At 41.9% G+C, this 22,247-nt stretch overlaps 1 protein-coding gene across 1 annotated transcript in view; it reads right to left on the reverse strand.

Moving 5' to 3' along the window:
• Positions 1-16,407, reverse strand: part of ANO6 (anoctamin 6) — a gene marked incomplete at both ends in the record, with an annotated part of 75,758 nt that extends 59,351 nt beyond the window's left edge. The window contains one exon of the mRNA XM_080625910.1: positions 16,320-16,407. Coding sequence (XP_080482036.1) covers positions 16,320-16,407 — 88 coding nt within the window. The remainder of the gene's footprint in view (positions 1-16,319) is intronic.
• Between the last annotated feature and the right edge of the window lie 5,840 nt (positions 16,408-22,247).

Below are 22,247 nucleotides of genomic sequence, written 5' to 3' on the forward strand. Positions count from 1 at the left end.
TGGGTTTGAAGACATAGAGGTTTCTAAATTACCTTCTGGGAAAAGAGGCATTAACAAGAAGGTTGCATGTGTGCACGCAGCTTTCTAGCAACAGTAATGTGGGCAGCCTAGTGGGAAATAAGAATATGTTCTCTGCCTGGTATTGAAAAGTCCACTATACAAGTAATGGCACAAAACAGATGCATGTGAAAATTCCAGCTCAAGACATTTATACCAAAACACATTTGGAAAATGTGAAGGCAATAAAAACAAACCCCAGAGTGAATACACACATTTTTCCATGGACTTTGAGAACCTGGAAGTAGAAGGAGGTGAGATCGCAACAGTCATTACAGTCCTCTTGCAAGATAAGGATGGCAAAATGCAGTGGATTCCCTGGGAAAGAGGAAGCTGTGCTGAAGGTCCTGGTCATTTAAGTTACCGGTAAAGAGCCCTCAGCTTTAGGTGACATGAATGCACAGATCAGGCCTTTCATATTTACTCAGAGTAAGCCTAGAGTTTAGGCAATGTTGGTAATGCTATTAGCTTTTCAAGGTAATGCCACCATCAGACTGCACCTTTTACTGCAATCAGCCTCTTGCTGGAATGGATGGTCTGTCATCTGGCTTATGAGCTGGACTGGTGGCTTGTCCTTTCTATCAGATATAAGAAGGCAACACACCACTTGCCTATGGTCATTCAGCTGCAGTGCTTAGCGCTAACTCCTGGGTTTTGTCCTTGGATACACTACCTGCTCCTAGTCCTCTAATTTATGTTATAATGGAGTTTTTGGCCTATAGCTTGCCTCTGTCCATGCTTACTTCTTCTTGGCTGTAAGGCTGTTCACCAGTTTTTCACAAGGTCAGTGACGTTTAGGAAACAGCATATGTGTGCAGCCAAAGAAGAACAAAGGCACACAAGTCCATAAGAATGTGCTTATGGATCATCTCGCCTATCACCAAAGGAGAAAAATGGTGCTCTGGGCCTAAACCACCATTCAATGTCCTGAAGTGTAAGATGAAGGCACAGAGGCAGTGAAGCTCCCATTGCATACAGACAGAGGCAGGATATTTTTGGTTTAGATATCTTCTGGCTTTTAATAAATAAATTGCTCTCTACAGCTTTTGAACCTTTAACTGTTTCTTACACTTCTTAGCACTGGGAAGAGTGAGGAGCAGTAAGCTGTCATTCACCTCCACTCCATGAAGTGGCACATTAGAAAACTTCTCAGATACATTACACATTACTACACACTTCGAGTCAGACACCCCAGATACCTGAGAAATATCAACAGTGCTGCCCATGGGACAGTGTGAGCCTTTTGAGCACGTGATGCGCAATGATGTTAATAACGTATTGGGTATCTAGATATTATGTCACCTTAAGGTTTGTGTTTATAAGCAACACATAAGGAAGGATCATTCCCTGGGTAATGTCGTACTTGAGATTTCAGTGTGGTCATGCAGCATCATTGTGCTTTCAGAATAGAAATAGTGGAGGCAGCTTAAGACCACCATTTAAGCTCGATAGTGTTGTGCAAAGTGCCATTTCTAGATTTCTCTAACAATCGTTCCTAGAAACTTAGCCATCCTAGAGTGACTACATTCAGTCTAACAACTTGTCAGGAAAGAACGCAGATGAATTTTAAAGTACACGTCTCCTTTTGACTGGCAGGTAGCATAAAAATGTGGAAAATAGGTATTTTGATAGCTTGTCTCAGGAGGAAGAATAAAGAAGTCAGGACTGAACACTAATGACTCTAATGAAAAATGACTGGCTTGAATCTTATATACAATTCAGCTGTAACAAACCAAGCAGTAAGATAATAAGGAGGAAAAAGACAGAAATTCTCTTGTTTTCCTCCTGTCTCGCCTATTCCACAGTGTAATTCCATGAAATCTTAGAGAAGCCCTTGAAGGAGGAGATGCAAGCTTTGCATAGGAAAGCACAGAAAAACATTTTACTTTGGTGTCTATCGTCCTGCTAAACTGTTTTACGACATTATGAACATACCAGATGGCAGTAACATAGGAACAAACATAGGGCTTGCTCAGTTTTTACAATATTACAGACCTTCATGAGTGTACGACCAGTGCTGAGAGACCTACCCCTCATCACAAACTCATTTCCACTGAGATTCTAATCCACTTCTTCAGAACTGTGGAAGTGAGAGGATATAAAACATCAGTTTTCAGATAAAAAATCAAAGCAGCCTCTACAGGGTTATTTTTTATTTCCTCTTGGGTGAGATTACTTACATGTCTCATTAAAACAGTAGGGAAAACACAAGTGTAATGGGCTGGGTTTTGTGGTGAGAGGAACAAAAATGATCTTTTCAAATGTGTGAATCCTGCTGTCCTGGTTCAGCAGTAGCAGTCGTCTTTTCTCCTTCTTAGTAGCTGGTGCAGCGCTGTGGTTTTGACTTTCGGCCTGGGAATAGTACTGATAAAACCGATGTTTTCAGTTGCTGGTCAGAATGTTTACCCTGACCAAGGTCTTTGTGAGTCTCATGCTCTGCCAGGGAGGAGGGGAAGCCGGGAGGAAGCAGAGACAGGACACCTGACCCAAACTAGCCAAAGAGGTATTCCATACCACAGCACGTCATGCCCAGGATGTAGAACAGAGAGTCGCCCGGAAGGGCTGGAACACTGCGGGGTGGGGGTGAGGTACCGGTCGGTGAGCGGTTGTATTCTCTTCCCTTGATATTTCCCTTATCATTATTATTATTGGTGGTAGCAGTAGTGATTTGTGTTATACCTTAGTTATTAAACTGTTCTTATCTCAACCTGTGGGAGTTACATTCTTTCAATTCTCCTCCCCATCCCTCCAGGAGCGGAGGGAAGAAAGGTGGGGGGGGAAGTAGACTGCGTGGTTCTGATTTACGGCCTGGGCTTAAACCACGACACCTGCTCATAGACTGTAAGGCAATAATTTACCAACAAGGTCATGCAGTTTGATCACTGAAACACAAGCCAGAGGATTTTGCCTACTATCTTGTGTTTCCTCTCCAGCTTCTGGTTGAAACCAAATAATCTCCTCAATTCCAAAGATTTTACTGGATTACAGACCAATAGAATAATATCAAGGAGACTTCTTCAAACAGACAACAAATTAAGATCCAGTAAATCCATCAAGACAATTTTCTCTTTATCCAAAGTACAGACTTCACAAATCAATAATGTGACGTATGGACCATACTCATTTATAACTTACTGAAAAACTACACAAGCTGTGAAACAAACGCTGCAAGCAAACATACAGAAACAGAAGAATCCAAGGACAAACCAATATCCACTTCCTCTGTACTAGGTTGTGGGTTTTTTAGGTCTAACAGTATTTATAAACCAAAACTCACAGTGGCATTATATTTACAGCTCTAAGTTTAAACGCAAACTCCACTTTGGAAAGAATCAGCACTCGGCCCTTCTAACTGGTTACTGGTTTTCTTGAAAGTCTTTAGAGTAACAGGGTGATGGAGATGTTGCAGCACAGAAATCATTCCCGGTATCTTCTGCTGGAACAGTGAAAACATTACATGCTGCTCTCTCTTCACATGGAGGAGGTGGGACAGAGAAGGAGGAGGCTTCAGGAATAGCAAACATCAAAAGTGACAGCAAGGAGGTGACAGTATTAGCTGTGTCAGCCACTCTGCAATACACACTGAAGGGACTGAGAGGGGCAGTCCCACGCAGGGTATCTCTGGTGGCTCTGGAAAAACACCTCTGAGCTCTCTGCAAGAGGCATGGCCTAGTCTTTAATGAAAAAAAAAATCTATCACACACTTGAGGAATATTTGAGGTGGGACAGCTAAATTCCAAGCCACATTTTTATGCCTAGAATGAATAATGCAAAACATCTCCACTGATTTCAACAGCAATGTACATTCTAAAAAGCAGGGACATACAGTTGAGACTGAAACCTTTAGCTGAGATTTGCGTTGCCGGACTTCTTATTGTCCCATATATCAAGGGGACATATTAGACAAGGATCCACAGATATGGAAAACCCCACATTTAGGAGAGCATTGGCACTTTCATTTCCCTTGTATTATGAAATGAAGCAAAAATATTCAGTTAAAAAAAAAGGGGGAAATTCTGGTCATACACTTTCAGAGACAAAAAGGGCAGCGCTGATCCCAAGAAACAAGTACAATTCAATATTTTGACCTCCTTGAAAGTATACACATTTTCTCACTTCTGTAGACATCAGTTCCCTACATTAGCACAGTTAGAAAGCTGCCTGATCATGTAGAAGAAAAGCTTTTTAATCTTACTTATTGTCATATTTTTTACCTGCATTCTACATGGACAAAAACCTTGAAGGCTGTAAGTACTTGCTGTATGAGTCCCTCTCTGCACACAGGGCTATATGTTCATGCTGAACTTGCACAGCTAGGATTTCAGTGGTCACCTTTCCTGTAGCCACAGACTTTGGTTTAGTTTAGTATCTGCAAAGTGGAGCAATACAGAAAAGTTAAATCACCAAATGATTCCTCTGTCCCTGTTTCCTGCTGGCTGGCACTTTGGCAGTGCAGTCTGGAGTACCTTATGTCACTTCTGACAGTTTTCTTCTGCATGAGGCAGATTGCTCGTATGAAGTCAAACTATGAACCCTGAAGGCCAAGAGAATCACTGACCCTAAAGATGACACAATAAAACCATGAAGAAAATAGTGAAGGACTCAAAAAATAATGGAAAGACTCATACTGAAAGCAAACAGGAATCTCTGGAGTTTATTTTTGAGTGCAAAGTGTTCCTTAGGAACATCCTGTTGAGATGAATGGTCAGTGGGTTTGTTCAGTGAACTGTATGCAGTGAGAGATGCAGAAACCCCTCTGATGGCTAATCATCTATCCCCCAAACATTTAATTAAACTCTCCTCCATTCAGAAGGAACAAGCAAAAAGAAAGGCAAGAAGGATACAGTGACCACAACTGATAAAGAGTACTGTTGTTCAGACAAGATATTTATGCTCCCATTATGAATAGCTTTGGAAAATACACCACTGGGAAAAAAACCAACACTGAAAAGAAAACCCCTCTGAACAGCAATACACAGTCCCTGGGAGCCGAGGCTTCAACATTTACACACTTAAATAACTTCATGGATGCTGATGGTTCTGCTCAACTCAAAAGGATTGTTCTCATGTTTGTGTCATGTTTGGCTTGTAATATGTCCCTACACAGACTGGTGCGCAGAGGTGGACAGCAGCCTGCTACCTCAGAGGTTTATGCTGTTATGTGAGGACTAAAGGAGCCAGATGCAGGTAATCCTGTAAAAACCAGGATTCCTACCGTAGGACGAGAGGAGTATGTGAAATTGTGGCAATGTAACAGCTGTTAGCAGCACTATTCTACGTGGGTCCAAACAGCATAAATGTCATTGGTTTTATGTGTTTTCTTTCCCTGAGAAATTTCAGAGGAGCTGTTAGTGAGATCTGCCTCAAATCAGCTCCATTAAAACACAGTATTGCTGATATTTTAAGAAGTACAAATGATAAAACCAGCCCAAGTTCTTTAGCATTTTTGTGTGAGCACTCTACCTTCCCTTCTTAGATCACATGCATGCCCACAACCTGGCCAAATAAACATGCATATCTCTGAAAGCTGATTTTCTACAGGAGTGTGACCTAACGCTTTGGTGGGGGCTATAGAATTAACCCTCTGGTCAAGAGTAAAGTGTTTTTATAAGCCGTTTTTATACCCTCCAGCGCTGAAGAACATCATTGCCTGTGCAATGTGACCCAGTCTCCTGCCAGTCCCTGAGTACCTTGTTGAATCTGAAAGAGTTTTCTTCATTGCTTAAAATAATGTGAGGGTTTTGTTGTTGTTGTTCTTTGTTTCTTTTTAAACCCAGAACAACTAACCCAAATCAGCTGCCCTCAGGCAGGAAACACAAAGAAAACAAGCCACTTCTGCTTTTGCTATGAGACTTACCAAGATCAACCCCAAACATACCGTCAGAATCACTGCCGAGTTCCATGGGAGGGAGTATACCGTGCCATAACTGTGATTTACAGGATGTCAGCCCATGCGCAGCAGTGGCCCCCAGCTACAAACACAGCTTTTTTAGCAGCTAAGCTGATCCCATGGTTTTCCTCACCTATGCCAAGCCTCCAGGCAGCTGTGGAGCCTTTTTATTGGGAATTGAAATGATTAACCAAATTGTAATTGCAGATCGCTGTTTGGTTAGACTTCAGTGCCTATGGATCAATGAGCTATCTAATTAGAAATCTTAAGTTTGAAATATGTTTATAAAATTATACCCATTGCTATTAAATTTACGTGTCTCAAAGGAGATTTATTTGAATTTCTGTAATGAGTTTTCTCAGCACGTTTGCTTTAAAGTATTTCCTACACTCAGCTGTTGTACACTGTGCTTACAGGAGGGTCCCAAAAAGATACTTTTAATTACTTTGACTGTGAAAATACCGAGTTTAAAGTCAAAACCTACAGGTATTTTTGAGCTACTTTGTGTGTGTGCGTGCAAAGGCTCGTGTCTTTAAACACTCCCAGTGCTGGACCCAGAGTTTAGGAATAAACTATAGGTTTGTTTCCTAATCAGGAAATACTTTGTAGTTTTAGCAATTGAAGGACACTTCAGATTTTTCTTCTCACAGCTGCAGCTTAATAACCAACTTTTAACTAAAACCACCTCCTCCTGTGCATAAGAGGTCTAAAAGACAGCTTTGCTGTTCTTGCAAATGCCAATAAACTAACACAAACATCTGGAGCTCTACTTCGTGGGACTGCATTGCCCTTAAAGCTTCCTCTCTCTCCACTTTATCATCAGCAAGGGATGAGTTAAAAAAAAGAGAACTTTAAATCCAACATTGACTTATTTATTCTTCAGGCCATATTGAGTTTTTCTTCTTTTTTTAATAAATAATATATTATACTGTTAAGTTTTTGCTGGGCGATTTGTCTTAAGCACCGCCATAAGGTTGTAGATTAAACTGTGCTTTTGTGCAAATTCCTTCTTGTCTTTTATAGACAGCAGAATAATTAAATGGATTTAATTATTTTTCCTAGAATAAATCAGTCTATACAGAGATGATGGAAGATTTAATAGAGATATTTCCTACATTAGGGACTAGTTCTGCATTCTCTACTATGAATAGCATTTACAAAAAAATAATGCGATTCCCACTGTAGTCAATAGGACTGCTCACAAGGGTAAAGTGTGCATTACTTGATCTCATCCTTGTTCATTAATGCCTATAAAAACTCCATTAGAGTACTTAAGGAAAAAAACACATAGAAAGAGAACACTAATAATTTTACTAACATTGCACAAAACCTAATAAAAATCTCCAGCAATGCTAGAGCCCTCTGGATCATCATCTCGGCCTTGTTTCTTTAAATGTTATTATCTCTAGTGGCAGTGCCAAAGCTAGAGCAGTGGAAACGTTTTGCAAATAATTAATGGTATAAATATAGTATTTTATTTCCTGCTGGATAAATTACCTATGAACACATCGTGATTTCTACTATATATTAAAAAGATGCATGAAAATGCCACAGATGAATTATTTTAATTCACTGCACCCACAGTTATATTACCTTGGTCCCTTGCTGCAGCTTATTTACCTGATGAACTGACTTGGAAGAATCCTTATGCCACTGCTTATGAGCTCCTGACCAGACAAATAGGTGAACAGCTGCACTGGTCTGCTTTACCAGAATGAATACCATCAAGATTTCTTCTTCTTTCCCTTAACTTACTTCCTTTCTTAGGCTGTACCCCCCTCTCAATGGATGTTTTGCCTTTACTGCCATCTTCTCGCTCTTTGATTTCTTCAACACTTCTTATTTTACCAGACCCTTCGGTCAAGTCTCTAGTCTGTGCAACAGGAGTCTCTCCACTAATCTGAGTTCTAGTCTTTGGTGTTTATCTCAAGCTCCCTCCACTGACAGCAATAGACCCCAGCATTTCCACAGGCAGGACGTGGCTCTTCAGCTCCTTCACTGTGCCAGATCACAGCAGCATGTCCTTGGATTACTAATATCAGTTCCCAGCATTTCTTAGCAGGGCTGCTACACCGACAACATTTTATAATTGTGCCCCTTACTTTCCACCTTGATCTGCAATGCAAATGGTACTTTCTGGTTAAATATCCTTCCCACAAAGGAAAGAACCTACAGTCTCACCTGCTGAAGAGCCTCTAATCCCATTCTCCTGATCAGAAGACATTAGCACTACCACAGCACAGTAGACTCAGTGCATGTCAACACAGGTGCTTCTTGCTCTCACTCTTGATTCCAGATTCTCTTCCCTACCCAGTGAAGATCCCTCATTTGACTGTAATTTCCCAAAGTAGTAATGGTTGAGGCCCAGGTTGCAGCTCTGTGCTGCAGCAGTGGAGCAAGAACCAAGATCTCCCTGTAGGCAGTGTGAAAAGCAGATGCCTTAGCAAAACATCAACCCAAGCTAGAAGCCCACAGGACAGAAACACACCATAAACACTCAAGTTACCAGACACGCAGCCTACTGCAGCAACTGCTCTCGAACAGCACGTGAACGGAAGAGAGGTGGTGGCTGTTTCCTACCAAACCCTGGCGCAGCAGCTCTTTCTGATGACTGCACTGTAAGCCCTTTCCTATGCAAATATTTAATGTCTCATGATAAACCTCATCTAAAACAATGCTGGAGAACCTGACTAACCAGATTAATGGGGCCAGGGGAAATCCATCAACAAAAAACTGAAAGGAAGGGAAACTACAAAAGCAAAGCAAAATCTGCTGTTAGTGGCTGTTCCTACAAAACTTTGACTTTCAGTTGTATCTAAAGAATACTGATAAATAGTGGCTTAGTTGGAAATCATTTAACGTAAACACCACATTGAAGGGTTCAATCTTATTCAGCCTTCATACAATATTTTGAAACTAAAATACAATTTCTACCACATCAATTAAAGGATGTTTATGCTCCAGCAGCAGACTTTTAACTACACCGCTTAAAGTTCACTCAGTTTGTGTTTTAATATATTTTTGTTAATTTTCCAATGTGAATCTGTAATCATTAAAAATGTTTAAATGTGGGCTCTTTCCAAAACCCTTTGATCTTCATGGCTCTTCCTGCTACGGGGGTCTATGCTGGTCTGAATCTTAACCTTTTACAAACATAACACACACATTTTATTCATATGGTTCTTTCCATTAGAAAAACAATCTAGACTCTGCCTATTTTGCATTCAGTAATATTATGCCTTTCAACAGGTCAATTGCTCCATAGAAGATGGACCATCTCTATTAATAAGGTTCGGAACTGAAAGGCTTGTGAAGGGAAAGCTGCTCTGATATGAATGCAGGATAGGAATGGGAAAAAGGGACTATAGTCGTATATGATGGTATCACGCAATGGAAGAACATGTGCTGGGCTGCCTGATGTTAATGAATAAGTCTCCTCTTTTCCCTACCCTTTGCCATTCAGCAGCCCATTCCTGATAAACCAACAACTGTGTTAGGTGAGTTATCTTCCCGTAGGCAGAGTATGAAACCATGTATGCACAAATGTGGGGCCTGAGCACACCTCTTGACTTCCTTGGAGAAGGTATCCCATGTGTACATAATGAGACTGGGGAGTGATTCCGAATCCTGCAGAGGAGTGGGAACTGCTCAAAGATGAAATTGGGCCATCTTGAGGTGAGGACTTCTTTTTTCTTATTTAGTTCTACTAATGCTTCAGAATCTCACTTTTGAAATCCATGCAAGGAATCGTGTCTGTATGTCTACCGTTATAATCAAATGCTTGAGTTTGGGATAAGTGAGAACAATTAGAGAAAATGTCATTGAATCAAGCAAAAATATCTTTCAGATGCCCATTAATTCCTCAGGAAGCACCCAAGACACTCCTCGTGTCACAGAGCCTTCAGAGAGATGTGGGATGCCTGACTAAAGTGTGAGGGGTGGAGAAGACAAAGGATTCTGTGCTCAGATGTTTGTATCCTTAGGCTGACTATCACACAAAATCTATTGTTTGCTGACAATTTGCCTGACTGCTACTTTTCATTTCCCACCAACACTGGCAATAAGAAGATAAAGCATACAGTGTTCTTCTTTACAGCTTTGCATTCCTACCATGCTGCCACTGGCATAACCCAATGAAAAAAAAAAAAGGCCAAAATGCCATGAAGACTTGAGCTGGTGGTTGTAGGGGGAATACTTCTTTTGGTAGCCAAGCCAATTTGTGATGGCTTGACATGTTTGTGACGTTACTGCCTATATCTTTCAACTCCCAGGTTCATCAGACCTGAACCCTAACAAAATCCTAGCAAGCCCTCACTGAGGCTAGGGCAGCAGGTGAACACACGTACTCACCCTTCAGTGGGGAAAGTGTTCCACCTGCATTCACAGTGAGCCTGGATATGCATCAAAACACCCTAAAAAGTTAGAAGTGGTATTAGGCTGTGCCTTGGTGAATATTGTTTAATTTTTATGTTAAAAATATCAATCAAATATCAGCTTAATAACATACGTATTCTGCAGAGCAATACTGCAGACTATTAGAAAGGACCATGCCAGAGTGATGCCCAGTAGCAACAGTGACAATCCAGCAAAAGCAAGGTGATTTTTTCTATTCATTAGCATACAGAGCTCAGCACTTACATAATATCTCAGTCCGCTCCTTTGTTCCTGAATGTAAGAACAATACATAATCCAACCCCTGGCACCATTCCTCAGCGCCTCCTCCTTGACATTCACACCCTGTTAAATACAGTATCTTGTTAAACATACAACTGCAGCAGCTGTATATGCTTAAGGTCTGCAACACCATTTTTAAAGACCTCATGTTAAGCACAGGATATTTAGTTGTCTTATTTTGTGCTCTAAAATGAGCAACCTTTTACCTGACCTAGCCCAGTTAATCCCAAACTTAGGCTAATGCTTCTTTATTTGACTTTTTTAGGGTGATACAAGAATGTATTATCTCAAACTAAAAAAAACCCAAACAACCACAATAAAAGACAAAATCCATTGTACTTTATAAGGGTTAAGCCAGAAGGCATTATAAAGACTATTTAATTTATGAGAAGTAATTGCTCTCATACAAAAGCACCCTTGCGTTTGTTTCCCTTTTTTTCACTAAAACGTCTGGTTTATTATCAGTTCCCCCTTGGGGTTTGCCGCATACCTAGTGGCAAACTAGACCTTAATGCCACAGCATGCAACCCATCGTTTCCTAGAAAACGGCAGGTATGAAGAAATACTAAGATGAGGTGGTTTAAATGATAACAACTTCAGTGAATTTTCCATGCATGCAGAAACAGATCTTATTCATTATCCTTCCCTAATTACTTTTGAAAGATCCATTCGAGTGGAAATACAGTGTCTGTTACGGCATGTGTACATCACCCCTTCCATGTCTCTGGTCTCCTGAAATTCAAGCCCTCTGTCTGCAATTCGACATATTGCATTATTTGCAAATCAGCTGATACGAGCCCATTTTTTGTGAGCTTTTTATTGCATTACTTTCAATAACTGTAGCATTACAGAACCTCTGCATGGTGTTCTGCACCACGTCACAAAAGCTTGGCTGTTTCCTACGCATCAATTTTAATAAGATTCCTTTTTACAAATGATAAATGCTTGGAAAGTGATTTAGAAAATCTAAGATGTTGAGCATAAATGCGTGTATGTTGTTTTTCCTTTTGAAAGAACTTGTGGGATTGTATAAACGGAGGAATTTACGGAATGACCTGTGATAAGTATCTAGCATCAAATTAATGACTTAATAACCAGGAAAAAAGGCAGAACTAATACTATTGAAGTTGTGCAAGTTGATATAATGGCAGACAACAAGTCGTCCTCCTCCAGATTGCAGACTTATCTGTAAACTGCACTCATGCTCAGGATAGCTAAATCCAAAAGAGAGGAGCAAAGATATGTAAAAAAATGTACTTTCAAAGTACAGGAAGTTTTTAGTGGACAACTGGGAATTCTGTTATGGTAGAAAAAACTTCAAAAAAAAGGAAAATATGGTAAATTCGTGAACCTCATCGGTTTCATAAATTCCTGCCTGATTCTTTAAATACTCTGATCTCCTCCAGAGTTTATGATTATAAATGGCTGCAAAGCTGTAATTGTATTGTAGTTAAATATTTATACTCCCACTATTTATGTTTTAGTAGATTTGAAGAAAAAAGATCATTAAATCAGAATGAAAAAGTGTGTGGTACCATCAGTGCACTGTTCAAATGCAACCACACTTGGTGACAAGGTTGTTACTCCTGCGTGGCTTGGATTTGATGAAAGTGGGTGGAAAGGCTGAATATAAAAATACGAAAGCAAGAAGAGAGGAAGTAATGTGGGTAAACCATCAGGATAACAGATATAAGAGGAAGGACACGAAGGCATGAAAGGCAGTTTAAATTTTGACCAGTATTACAGGCCAGTGTTTCCTGAACCTGTACAAGTGCCAGTACACCATGAAAAGTCTCTTGTTGCCTCAATAGCAAATCAGAATAAATGAGACCGTGTGTCTGCATTCCTGCTTGCTCCTGTTCCTTGTCTCCTACACAGAGTCAAGAACAACGTTGAAAGCAGAGCACAGAATCAGTAGCAGAAATTCTTGGTTCTCAGCCTCTCAGACATAGCCATCCCCATCCATCTGCTTCAGGGCAGCGCGTGACTGAAATGCGGCCAATCATTTTTAGGTTGATTACAAGACAGAAAAGGAAACGAAAAGACAACCAGCTGTGATAAGAGTGGACTGGGACAGTCTTAGTCATTACTGTAAGCAGATTGGAAAGCAAGATATTGTTCTTTCAGAAACAGAACCACTGTTTTTTAAAGAATCTGCTTATAAAGCCTTGTATGTTATAAAACGATCAGATCTGATCCCTGCACCTACTGCTGAGTAGATCACTTTTACTGTTAACTACAGTTGACTATTTCTTACACATTACAGTGCACAAGCTAACTTTCAGTTAATTGCGGTTAATAAATCGCAGAACAAAGCCACATTTTTCAACCTAGGAATCTGTTAAGGCTTTTCATTGACCTTAGAAGACTTCCATAGACAGCTGACCATTTCTCAGCATCATGAAGGCAAACACTGGAGTAATGTGTAGAACACAGTTGGTATACCTGCCATTCATATTAGAGTACCATATATAATATCAATAATATTTGTAGGGTCATATGAGAGGCAAGTCAAATTAACAAAGCTACTTAATATGAAAAAATAAAAGCTCTAGGCAGGCAATATGGTAAAATTCAGTACATGCCATGAGGAAACAAGCAGAGAACAGAACAGTGAGCAAAAGTAATGAGGTGAAGGGTAGCTGGGCCTGCTCTGCACCATTTGGATTACATCACCCCTTAGGACAGGGTTCCATTTGTACAGTGAGCTGCATAAAAGTGGTTATTTTAGGCTGCAGCTCCAAAATAATGTTGCTTGAATAAGCCAGTAGTGTTGGACATTTTTACTGTAACTGGTAAGAACATGTGCTGAACAACAGCATGAAATCCTCTTCAGAAAGAAGAGCTGGAATCCTCGTCAGAACAGTATCTGCACTCTGTTACATCAAAAAGGTTAACACAAACATCCATTTCTTGGTCACTTATAAAGCATGGCTTGATGATTACTGCAGCAGTGTCGAAAAATGGAGATATGGTGACCACTCAAGGCTGAAGGAACACCTAGAAGATATATTTGAGCAAAACCTAGACAAAAAAGTGAGCAAGATGCAAAGATATCCCAACAAAGAGAAAAGTATTTCATGTGGAATGGTTCACCAGAATGGATGCCTCTCGATACTGTCTGCAGAAGTTAATTTTTCTGGAAAGCACACTCACACTCTGTAAATCCCAAAACACAAGCAAACTAATTTAGATATGGTATGAGGTTTGGCACCAGGGAAAGAAAAACTTTACAGTCTGACAGTTTCTAGGCAGAAAATAATGGGTTTGGAGAATTTTAAATGCTGCGGCAACCACAGGTCAATGTCCTTCCCACCATTCCTGCCTGGTAACAAGATATCTCAGGAACATATTGATGCCACTAAGGTAACAATCCTCTTGAGAACAGCCTGAATCCAAAAAAAAAGTTGACCATCTTGTTTAAGCAGTGGGAAAAAAAAGGTTTCAACTTGTCCAAAAAGCCTGACCTTAGAAGAAACCTTCCTTCCTTAAGCACAAGTCTGACCGAAACAAACCATTTCAAAGCTAGGTATGGCAGGCAGGTAACTGTGGTACCTTCCTGTGGATTGGGACTCACAAGTCCAGCTCTTTCTCCTGACTCCTGCCTAAGCCTGCTTCTGACCTGAGTGGCTCGCTAGTCATCAGCATGGATAACCAAAACCACCTGTATGCCAGCGTGAGCCAGAGCCATGTCTGCACACTTTGATATGCCATAATAATGCTTTCCGGATGAGCTATAAACACTTAGGATTGATCTTGAATAGAACTGGAAAGAGTTCAGAAGTCCTGCTTACTTGCTAAAGCAGGGATGACTTTCTTGGGAAAAATATGCAAGTGGTACAATAAAACTGGGAGTAAAAGGATGATTGACAAGTTTCTCTGACTAATAAAAGAGCTCTCCTGTAATTACACCTAACGTAAAGCTCTCAAGACTCTTACACATGCATTTTGCAAGGCAGAATAGCAAATGCGATAGAGCTGGGCACTGCGCACCAACAGGCTTTGCATAAGAACTTGTGAAATCATCACTACTCATTTTTTAGTCAGTTTTGCCACATAGCATGAGTTGTTCCACATTGCAGTATCTTGCAAGCACAACGTGCAGCTCATGATTTGCTGGCTCTGGGAGCTGAACTAACCACGGATTTGATAGAGTCGTGAGTAAGAAACAATTTAGTTGTTCTCTGGGGTGAAGAATGGAAAGAAAAAGGCATGTGTTGATTGTTACATTGCAGTGCTGAACCTCCCTTTAATTCATGGAGTGGAGTCAACTCCTCTGCCTCACTTCGTACGGAAAACTGAATTTCTCTTTGGACTATTACTGTAAAGCAAGGGATACTCCCACAGCATCTGAAACAAAGGCTAGTAATGTTGGAGGAAAGACATTCCCTGATTTCCACAAGCATTGGGTGAGGCTCAAACTTTATACACTTTTGGAGTGGGCTGACAGAATAAGTGAGTCAAACTATGCTGGCCATTATTAAAGGTTATTAATTAGAAGCAACGGGAGTATCAGAGAGAGTTAATGTTGCTGGAATATTTAAAAAATTGCAGAAATTCAGCCTCAATATTAAAAGAAACCAACCCACCCCCCCAATTCTGTACTTCTCAGTAAAAACATTCATGATCCTCATGAACAATAATGAGCAAGAACCTTTTTATTTGATAAAATCTATATATACAAATCGATCTTCTACTTGGTTGTCTAATTGACATTTGCCTGTGTTTCTTGTTTGTTAAATCCATTTTAACAAGTTAAGTGGAAATAATAGACTTCAGAAATAATATCTTGGGTACTGCAGCTGAAAACAGCTTCTGAACTGAAGCAAATCTGTTTCTCTTTAGTGAAATGAATAGAACCCTTCAGTCTGAACCAGCTGAGAACCAACTCCTTTTGAGCTGTTTTCTGGAAATACTTTAGTAGAATTAATTCCCACCGTAAATACAAATGTCATTGTCCCGCTGCTGGGACTAGACTAACATACTCTCTTTGTATTTAAAATGCTCTGGTCATTTCACTGTCTGCATTTCTGGCAGACACAATATGTGTATTTTTCCAGCAAAACTACCATCTTCCTATGCTTTGCCAATTTATGTTATGTTTTTCTGGAGGGGGGTGGTTTCATTTCCCCTCCTTTGCTTGGCTGTCAGGCTGGGGCACGCCAGCGCGGCAAGACGGGGAGAAGCAGCTGATGCCAGCCACAAGCATTGGCCCAGGGATGCTGCCCGGGGCGCCCTGGCATTCCTGGCACTTCCCAAAGATCCAAGGCACCCTGGCACAGGCTGTGCCAGTGCTGAGAGATCACAAGGTCTCCAGCATCGCCACTACTACCAAGCGCTGCTTCTGTGCCGACTCGAGCTATTTTCTCCCGGGAGAGGGAAAGGTGAAGGTAAAGTTTTGGGAGCTTCCCTGCCAGCCGGGCAGCGCTGATGTTGCGGAAGCGAGAGCTCGGAGACGCCGCTCCACGGGGAAGCCGCACCTGGCACACACCGCCCGCACAGACAAAGAGATCACGCATTTTGCACCGAACATCACCAGAAGTTGTAGCGGAAGGAGGTGAGCTGCGCTGCCAGCACCCTTCCCGCCACCCCTCCCCGACCCCGGGCATGTGCCCTCCCCACCGCGACACCGGCTCCACAGGCGACTTCCCCAAGCTGCAGCCGCCCGGGACCCTCTCCGTGCCAGCCCCCTACTCACCGGTCTCTCCATCATCATCATCTTCCTCCTCCCCCTCCTCCTCCTCCCCCTCCAGATCCAGCAGCACATCTTGGTTCTCCGCATTCATGTTGCCGGCGTTGCTACCCCCCGCTCCCGCTCTCTCGCCGCCGGGAGCCAAGCCCGCCCCGAGCCCTCCCTGCCCCGGAGGCGGGGCGGCGGCGGGGAGCGGGCGGGGCGGCCGCCGGCACCTTCCCAGCACATTCGCCCGCCCTCATCCCGGCGCGCTGCCTATGGGCTCCCAGGGCATCCCCCCGCTCCCAGCCCCGCACTGGTCCTGTCCGCCGGCAGGCCCGCAGGAAGGTGCTCTGGGGGTCCGGACAGGCAGCAGTGCGTTTCCTTAGGCCGGACATCGTTATCACCTTCCAGCTGGAGCTGTTCGGGTGGGTAGGCGACACTTGCTGATCTTTGGGCAGAGAGAGGCAGCGACCGTTGTCAAAATCGCACTCTGTAAGCGGACACATTGACGTACTTCTAATAGCATCCTGAGTGATTAAAAAGAGGAAGCTGGAAAAAGCATACTAATCATTCAATCATAGAATATCAGGCTGGAAAAGACATCAAGGATCATCTGGTCCAACCTTTCTAGGCAAACCATGACCAGACTAGATGTCCCACCATGCTGTATTAAAAGTGTCTTGTGTAGGGGAAACCACCACTTCCCTGAGGAGATTATCCCAACGGCTGATTGGTCTCCGTGTGAAAAATTTTCTTCTTCTGTCCAACTGGAATCTCGCCAGGGGTCTCTTGTGCCATACCCTTTGTCTTTTCCATGTTAACTCGTTGTAAAAAGGGAGTTTCTGTCTGCTTTGTAGCCACCCTTTAAATACTGGGACATTGATAAGGTGATAAAGTTTCCCCTGAGCCTTTTTTTCTCAAGGCTGAACAAACCCAGTTCTCAGCCTTTCCTCTTACAGCAGGCTTCCAAGTCCTTGGAACATGTTTGTGGCTCTTTTCTGGTCCCATCCATTTTTTATAGTGGGGACAAAAACTGAACCTGGTATTCATTTGCACGTTTTGTGTCTTTTTCTTTATTTTTCTTTCAGTTGGCCATATCATAGAACTTGTATTCATGATCATATAATAAGCTGATCAAACACCATCTCAAAATCAATTAGGGAACAGGTTTTCAACAGGATCCAGGGTGAAGATTTTACAATCATAGAATCATAGATACAAAGATGTCTCTGGCTTCATTCATATGCTTTGGCATGACCTTTTGGCAATGGGTCAGGAAGGAAACCCTGAAATAAGTCAGATGATGCACCCAGGCACTGAAGAACTCACCATTGATAAATACTTCAGAAAATGTGAAGCCCACATATATAAAACCCCCTAACCCAGTGAGTATTGACAGAAACCAGCAGAAGTTGGAGGGGGAATGCTGAAAGATTCAAAGCCCATGTTAGAGCCCTACTGATGTATCCAACGTGGTTAACTATTTCATAGCCAAGAGCTTGTCCTCATCTCCATCTCCAGATACAAATTAAGAGAGTTTCACAAGACAGGGAATGCAGAATTGTCGCTATGCAGAAATGCTGTGGGGGCAAACGTAGTCATGAAAAGGGATTTGCTACACGAGCACTCAAGCTCAGCAGTATACTGATCTACTTACATGTATTGATCCCAGAGGAAAAGCAGAGGGTTCCTAAAACTGGAATATATCTGGAGGAGTGCCCAAAGAGGAACTGGACGGAGCCTGAATATTGGTAAGAAATGGAAATGAGACCAGAAAAACGGATTGAAGAAACAGGGAGTTGTGTTTAAGGAGAGGAGAAGATAAGAAGAGCAAGATATTCTTTTTTTTTTTTCCTGAATAAAGCAATAAATACTGTATAAGCAATCCATTTTCGATCTCTAGTCTATTGCTGATATGAAAATGGCCCACAGGACCCAGGATGTCTGAAGTGTACAAACAGGAATCTGGACGAAAAGCCATTTGTCAGATAAGCCTGTCACTTGCTAATACGGTTATCTGTTGTCAGGCAGCTGTGGGTTAGAGTCACAGCAGGGCCTGGCATTCCAACAAGTCTAAGTGCAAGCACTTTCAGACAAAAATGAGTTGGGAAATGTAACGGGGAAGTTTTGGAGCAACTTTGCTTAGCAAAGACCTCCTCACATTATTTTCTTGAAGAGCGAAGTGGTCTGCAAGGGCATAAGTGAAATCATCAGAACAGAAGCTACCTCTCTCTACCCAGTTCATGCCAGCACCTGTATTAGCAAATGAGCATTATCTGCACCATCTGACACTGAGCGTTTTTCTCGCTGTGTTAGATAAAGCAAGCCTCACAGAGCTGAACTGGAGGAGGGCAATATGATAGGGGGACACCCGAAGGGGGTCATGATGCCTAGTAAGACATGTGTTTTCTTATGTCCCAAGTTAGAAATCTGGCGTGCTGGCCTTTGACCCAGCCACCCTGCCTCTGCCCATCTCAGCAAGTGCCTTACTCACTGTCACAACCACTTGTCAGGTTTTATACTTTGTGAGGTGACATGGAGAGAATGAATCACGCCGCTCCTTGCCAGAAGTGTTCAGAAGGCTGCAGACACCGCATGGTTTCAATGGGTCCAGCAAACAGTTGCAGTGACATCTTTATATATCTGTGTTGTGTAATATTCAGCTGTCCTCCTTCCCTGTGGGTCCTCCCCCCCTGTGGGTCCTCCCCAAAATGTGGTCCCAGTGGTGAGGTCTTATTTTGTAGATGATGGAAGGAGAGCAGGGACTATTACAGAAAGGTACAGCTTGGCTTAGGACTGTGACTAGAGGTGTGTACACTCTCGGATACACATCAGGGACATCACTGTTACCTTGGTTACACACTTCCCATTTTCACATTTCATGAATGAAGAGGTAATCGAAAAGCTGCAAAGTGCAAAATAAATGTGTACAGAAGAGAAGCATTTTAAAACCAGGCTATACACAAAATGTTTTTACTGGATCCTCCTAATAATACAGGTAGAGGATCTACCTCTTCAGTCCTGCTCACACTGTAGGATTTCTTCCTGCAATTACAGAACATGAATATTGAGGGATTCATTCAGCCTTTGAACCTGAATTTGAAGCTGAATTTGAAGCTTCAATTTCATAGGTTACTTCAGAGCTCAGTTTTGCAGTTATCTGGGAAGGCGATAGGAGCACTCTGTCTAAAATTCATGCAAACTTTTTGAAAACACATAGCTATTTGTTTTTTAACTTGATACCAAACGCAGCTACTTCCATGTGTACTTTCAGTAAAGCACCAAAGCCTCAGAAGGTTCATTTTGCTACTCCTGAAAACCAGGGATTGAAAAAAACAGAGAAAGCAAATGAAGAGAAAAACGCAACAGCACCACCCTGCTGCCATCTCCTTGTCAGACGGATAATAACAAGAGATCCACTCAAAGAATTGCAGTTGTGTAACCTCTAGCTGACAAGCAGAGTTTTTCCAAAGTCATCTGAAATGAAGAAGTTAGGCTGACCCAAATCCTTCCCTCCTGCTCTCCAGTTCTAGCATGGCTGGTTTCAATTTTATAGAAGAAGAAATAAAAGTGTTTTAACATTCCTGGTAGTGAGAAACAGAGCAGAGGTCCACGGAGCCAGTGGAAAAATTGCTTCCATGGGTAAGGGTTTCATAGCAACCCTAACAACATAGGTCAAAGAGACTGAAAGAGATTGTTTAGTCCGGTGGTGACAAAACTTTGGCACAGGCACCAAGTGTTGAACTGACATAGATCTGGGCTGGCACCAGGGTCTCTGAGTCACAGGGCCTTTGACAATGAATCTGGCACCAAACATCAGAAATACGCTGTTGACCGCGGATCTGGTTCAGCCCCTGGCAGTAAGGCAGGTTTGAATGTATCCAGACTTGGGTGACAAATATTTGCTGCTTATGTGCTTCCTGGTGAGGAGTCCATGAGGTCCCCAGGTAAGTTCTTGCCAGAGTCTAGCTCCTGTCAATACACAGCCAAAATAATTTTGCAGCAATTGAAGCTGTTTTCTTCTTGTCTTCCTCCCAGCATCCATGACAACAGCTGGTTGTTGTCCTCCTAATAATAGCATATTACATATGGAAAATAATCATCTTAATGCCTCTGAAGCTTTTCTTATCCAGATTACACAAACCCACGCCTTCTAGCCTTCCAGCATGTATCGCTGTCTGTACTTTCCTCTCTGCTAAGATGTTAGTCTAAAAATCTCAGTGTGAGACTCTATGGAAGGAGAATGCGATATTGTTTTACAAAATCTCTTAAGTACATTGGCTTTACTCACTCACAGGCCTTTTCTCAATGATCTCATTCACTTGGACTCTCACACCCACATACTTAAAAGAACCAAGATGTAAGTGTTCGGGTGGTCTGGGAGGGTCACTTTTGTCCAACACAGAGAACAAGGGGGCTGTGGAGGTCCATCCTTGAAGATATTCAAAAGCTGCCTGGACACAGCACTGGGCAACTAGCACTAGATACTCCTTCCTCCATGTGTAGTGTCATGTGTCATGTCCCCCCCCGCCCCGTGATCTCCAAAGGTCCCTTCTAAACTCAACCACTCTGTAATTCTGTGAAGGGATGCCAGGTATCAGGTCCTCGTCATACATTAAACAACATCAGACTGATTTTTGGACAGGTCCTTTATACTCAAGAGACAAAAATCACTATGGCTTGATTCTTTGCATCAGAATTTTTATGTCAACCTCCATAAATTTTAGACACATCTGCTCCAAGCTCCTTAAGGCTATAGTCTGTATTCTAGCTAAGAAGAAAGGAAAAGGAATGGCATATATGATATGCTGTTACCTTCCTCCCATCTTCCTCTTGTTAGAGGGTAGAGTCTTCTGCTGACAGGCAATCTGTGGTCTGGTTCTACTGGAGTGCAGTCCTGAGCTTAATACAGGCAGCAATCCTTGATTTTGCTGTTGTGGACTATGTCCTTGTTTGTTAACATGGTAAATTTTTTACATTACTCTCGTGCTTACACAACTATATGCACTCATGCTTTATTTCTGTCATCTTACTATTTCCGTTGCAAGTCAGTATCTCACACCTTCTTTCATTGCCTAATTCCTGATTTTAAGGTACAGCATCCAGCAACAAATACTGTATTCCAGGTAAGAACTCACCCACAGTGAATACAATTCCTGTACCATTTTGAATGTGAGGCTCCTTTTAACATATCCCAGACTATTTCTTTTGCAGCAGCAGTTGTCAACTCATATTTCTGTTACTCTCTGTGATTAGTCTTAGATTAATTTCTGTACTTGAGTTCTTTGTCAGCCCATTTTGTATTTCTGTAGTTAATTTTCTGCCTGTAAGTGGACATTTTTGCCCTTGTTTTTATTATAGTTCCTCATTTGATCAGCTCTCTCTCATTTGTCAAGATAATTTTGTTGTCTTTCACAGTGCTTGCAAACTGCTGGGGGTCAAAATCCATACTGCTTAAACCAAGGTCCCAGCAGAATAAAGACCATGAGCATCGAGAAAACAGACAGCAAATTTGAAGGATTTGTAGGTCAAAAACACAACAAAAACTTATAAAGAAAGCCATCAGTTATTGAAAGATACTGTATTAAGGCCACTACAACAAGTTATATCCGTGCAGACAAAATTTGGGGAGAATAGCAGAAGACAAGTATCATGGTGTGAGGAATTCTTTAAGGATACAGAGGTCAAAGTGACCTATCACCTTGGGATTCATTGCAGAGCACAGAACATAGGCATCTTTCTATTCTGCACTCCTAGTTGGAGTGAAAGAAGTAATTACCCCAGGGGCCAAACAAAGTCTATTATTTCACATTTCATAAAGCATTTAACTTTTTAATGACTGCTGGGAGAGTGTGTCCCTGTGTCTGAAAGGAGGTGAATTTTAAAGCATTACTGAGACTGAAACTCAGGAACAGAAAAGATACCATTTGAAGTGCTCTTTTAGTAGCCTGC

The sequence above is a fragment of the Psittacula echo genome, assembly GCF_963264785.1.
Source record: "Psittacula echo genome assembly, chromosome: 1".
NCBI lineage: Eukaryota > Metazoa > Chordata > Aves > Psittaciformes > Psittacidae > Psittacula > Psittacula echo.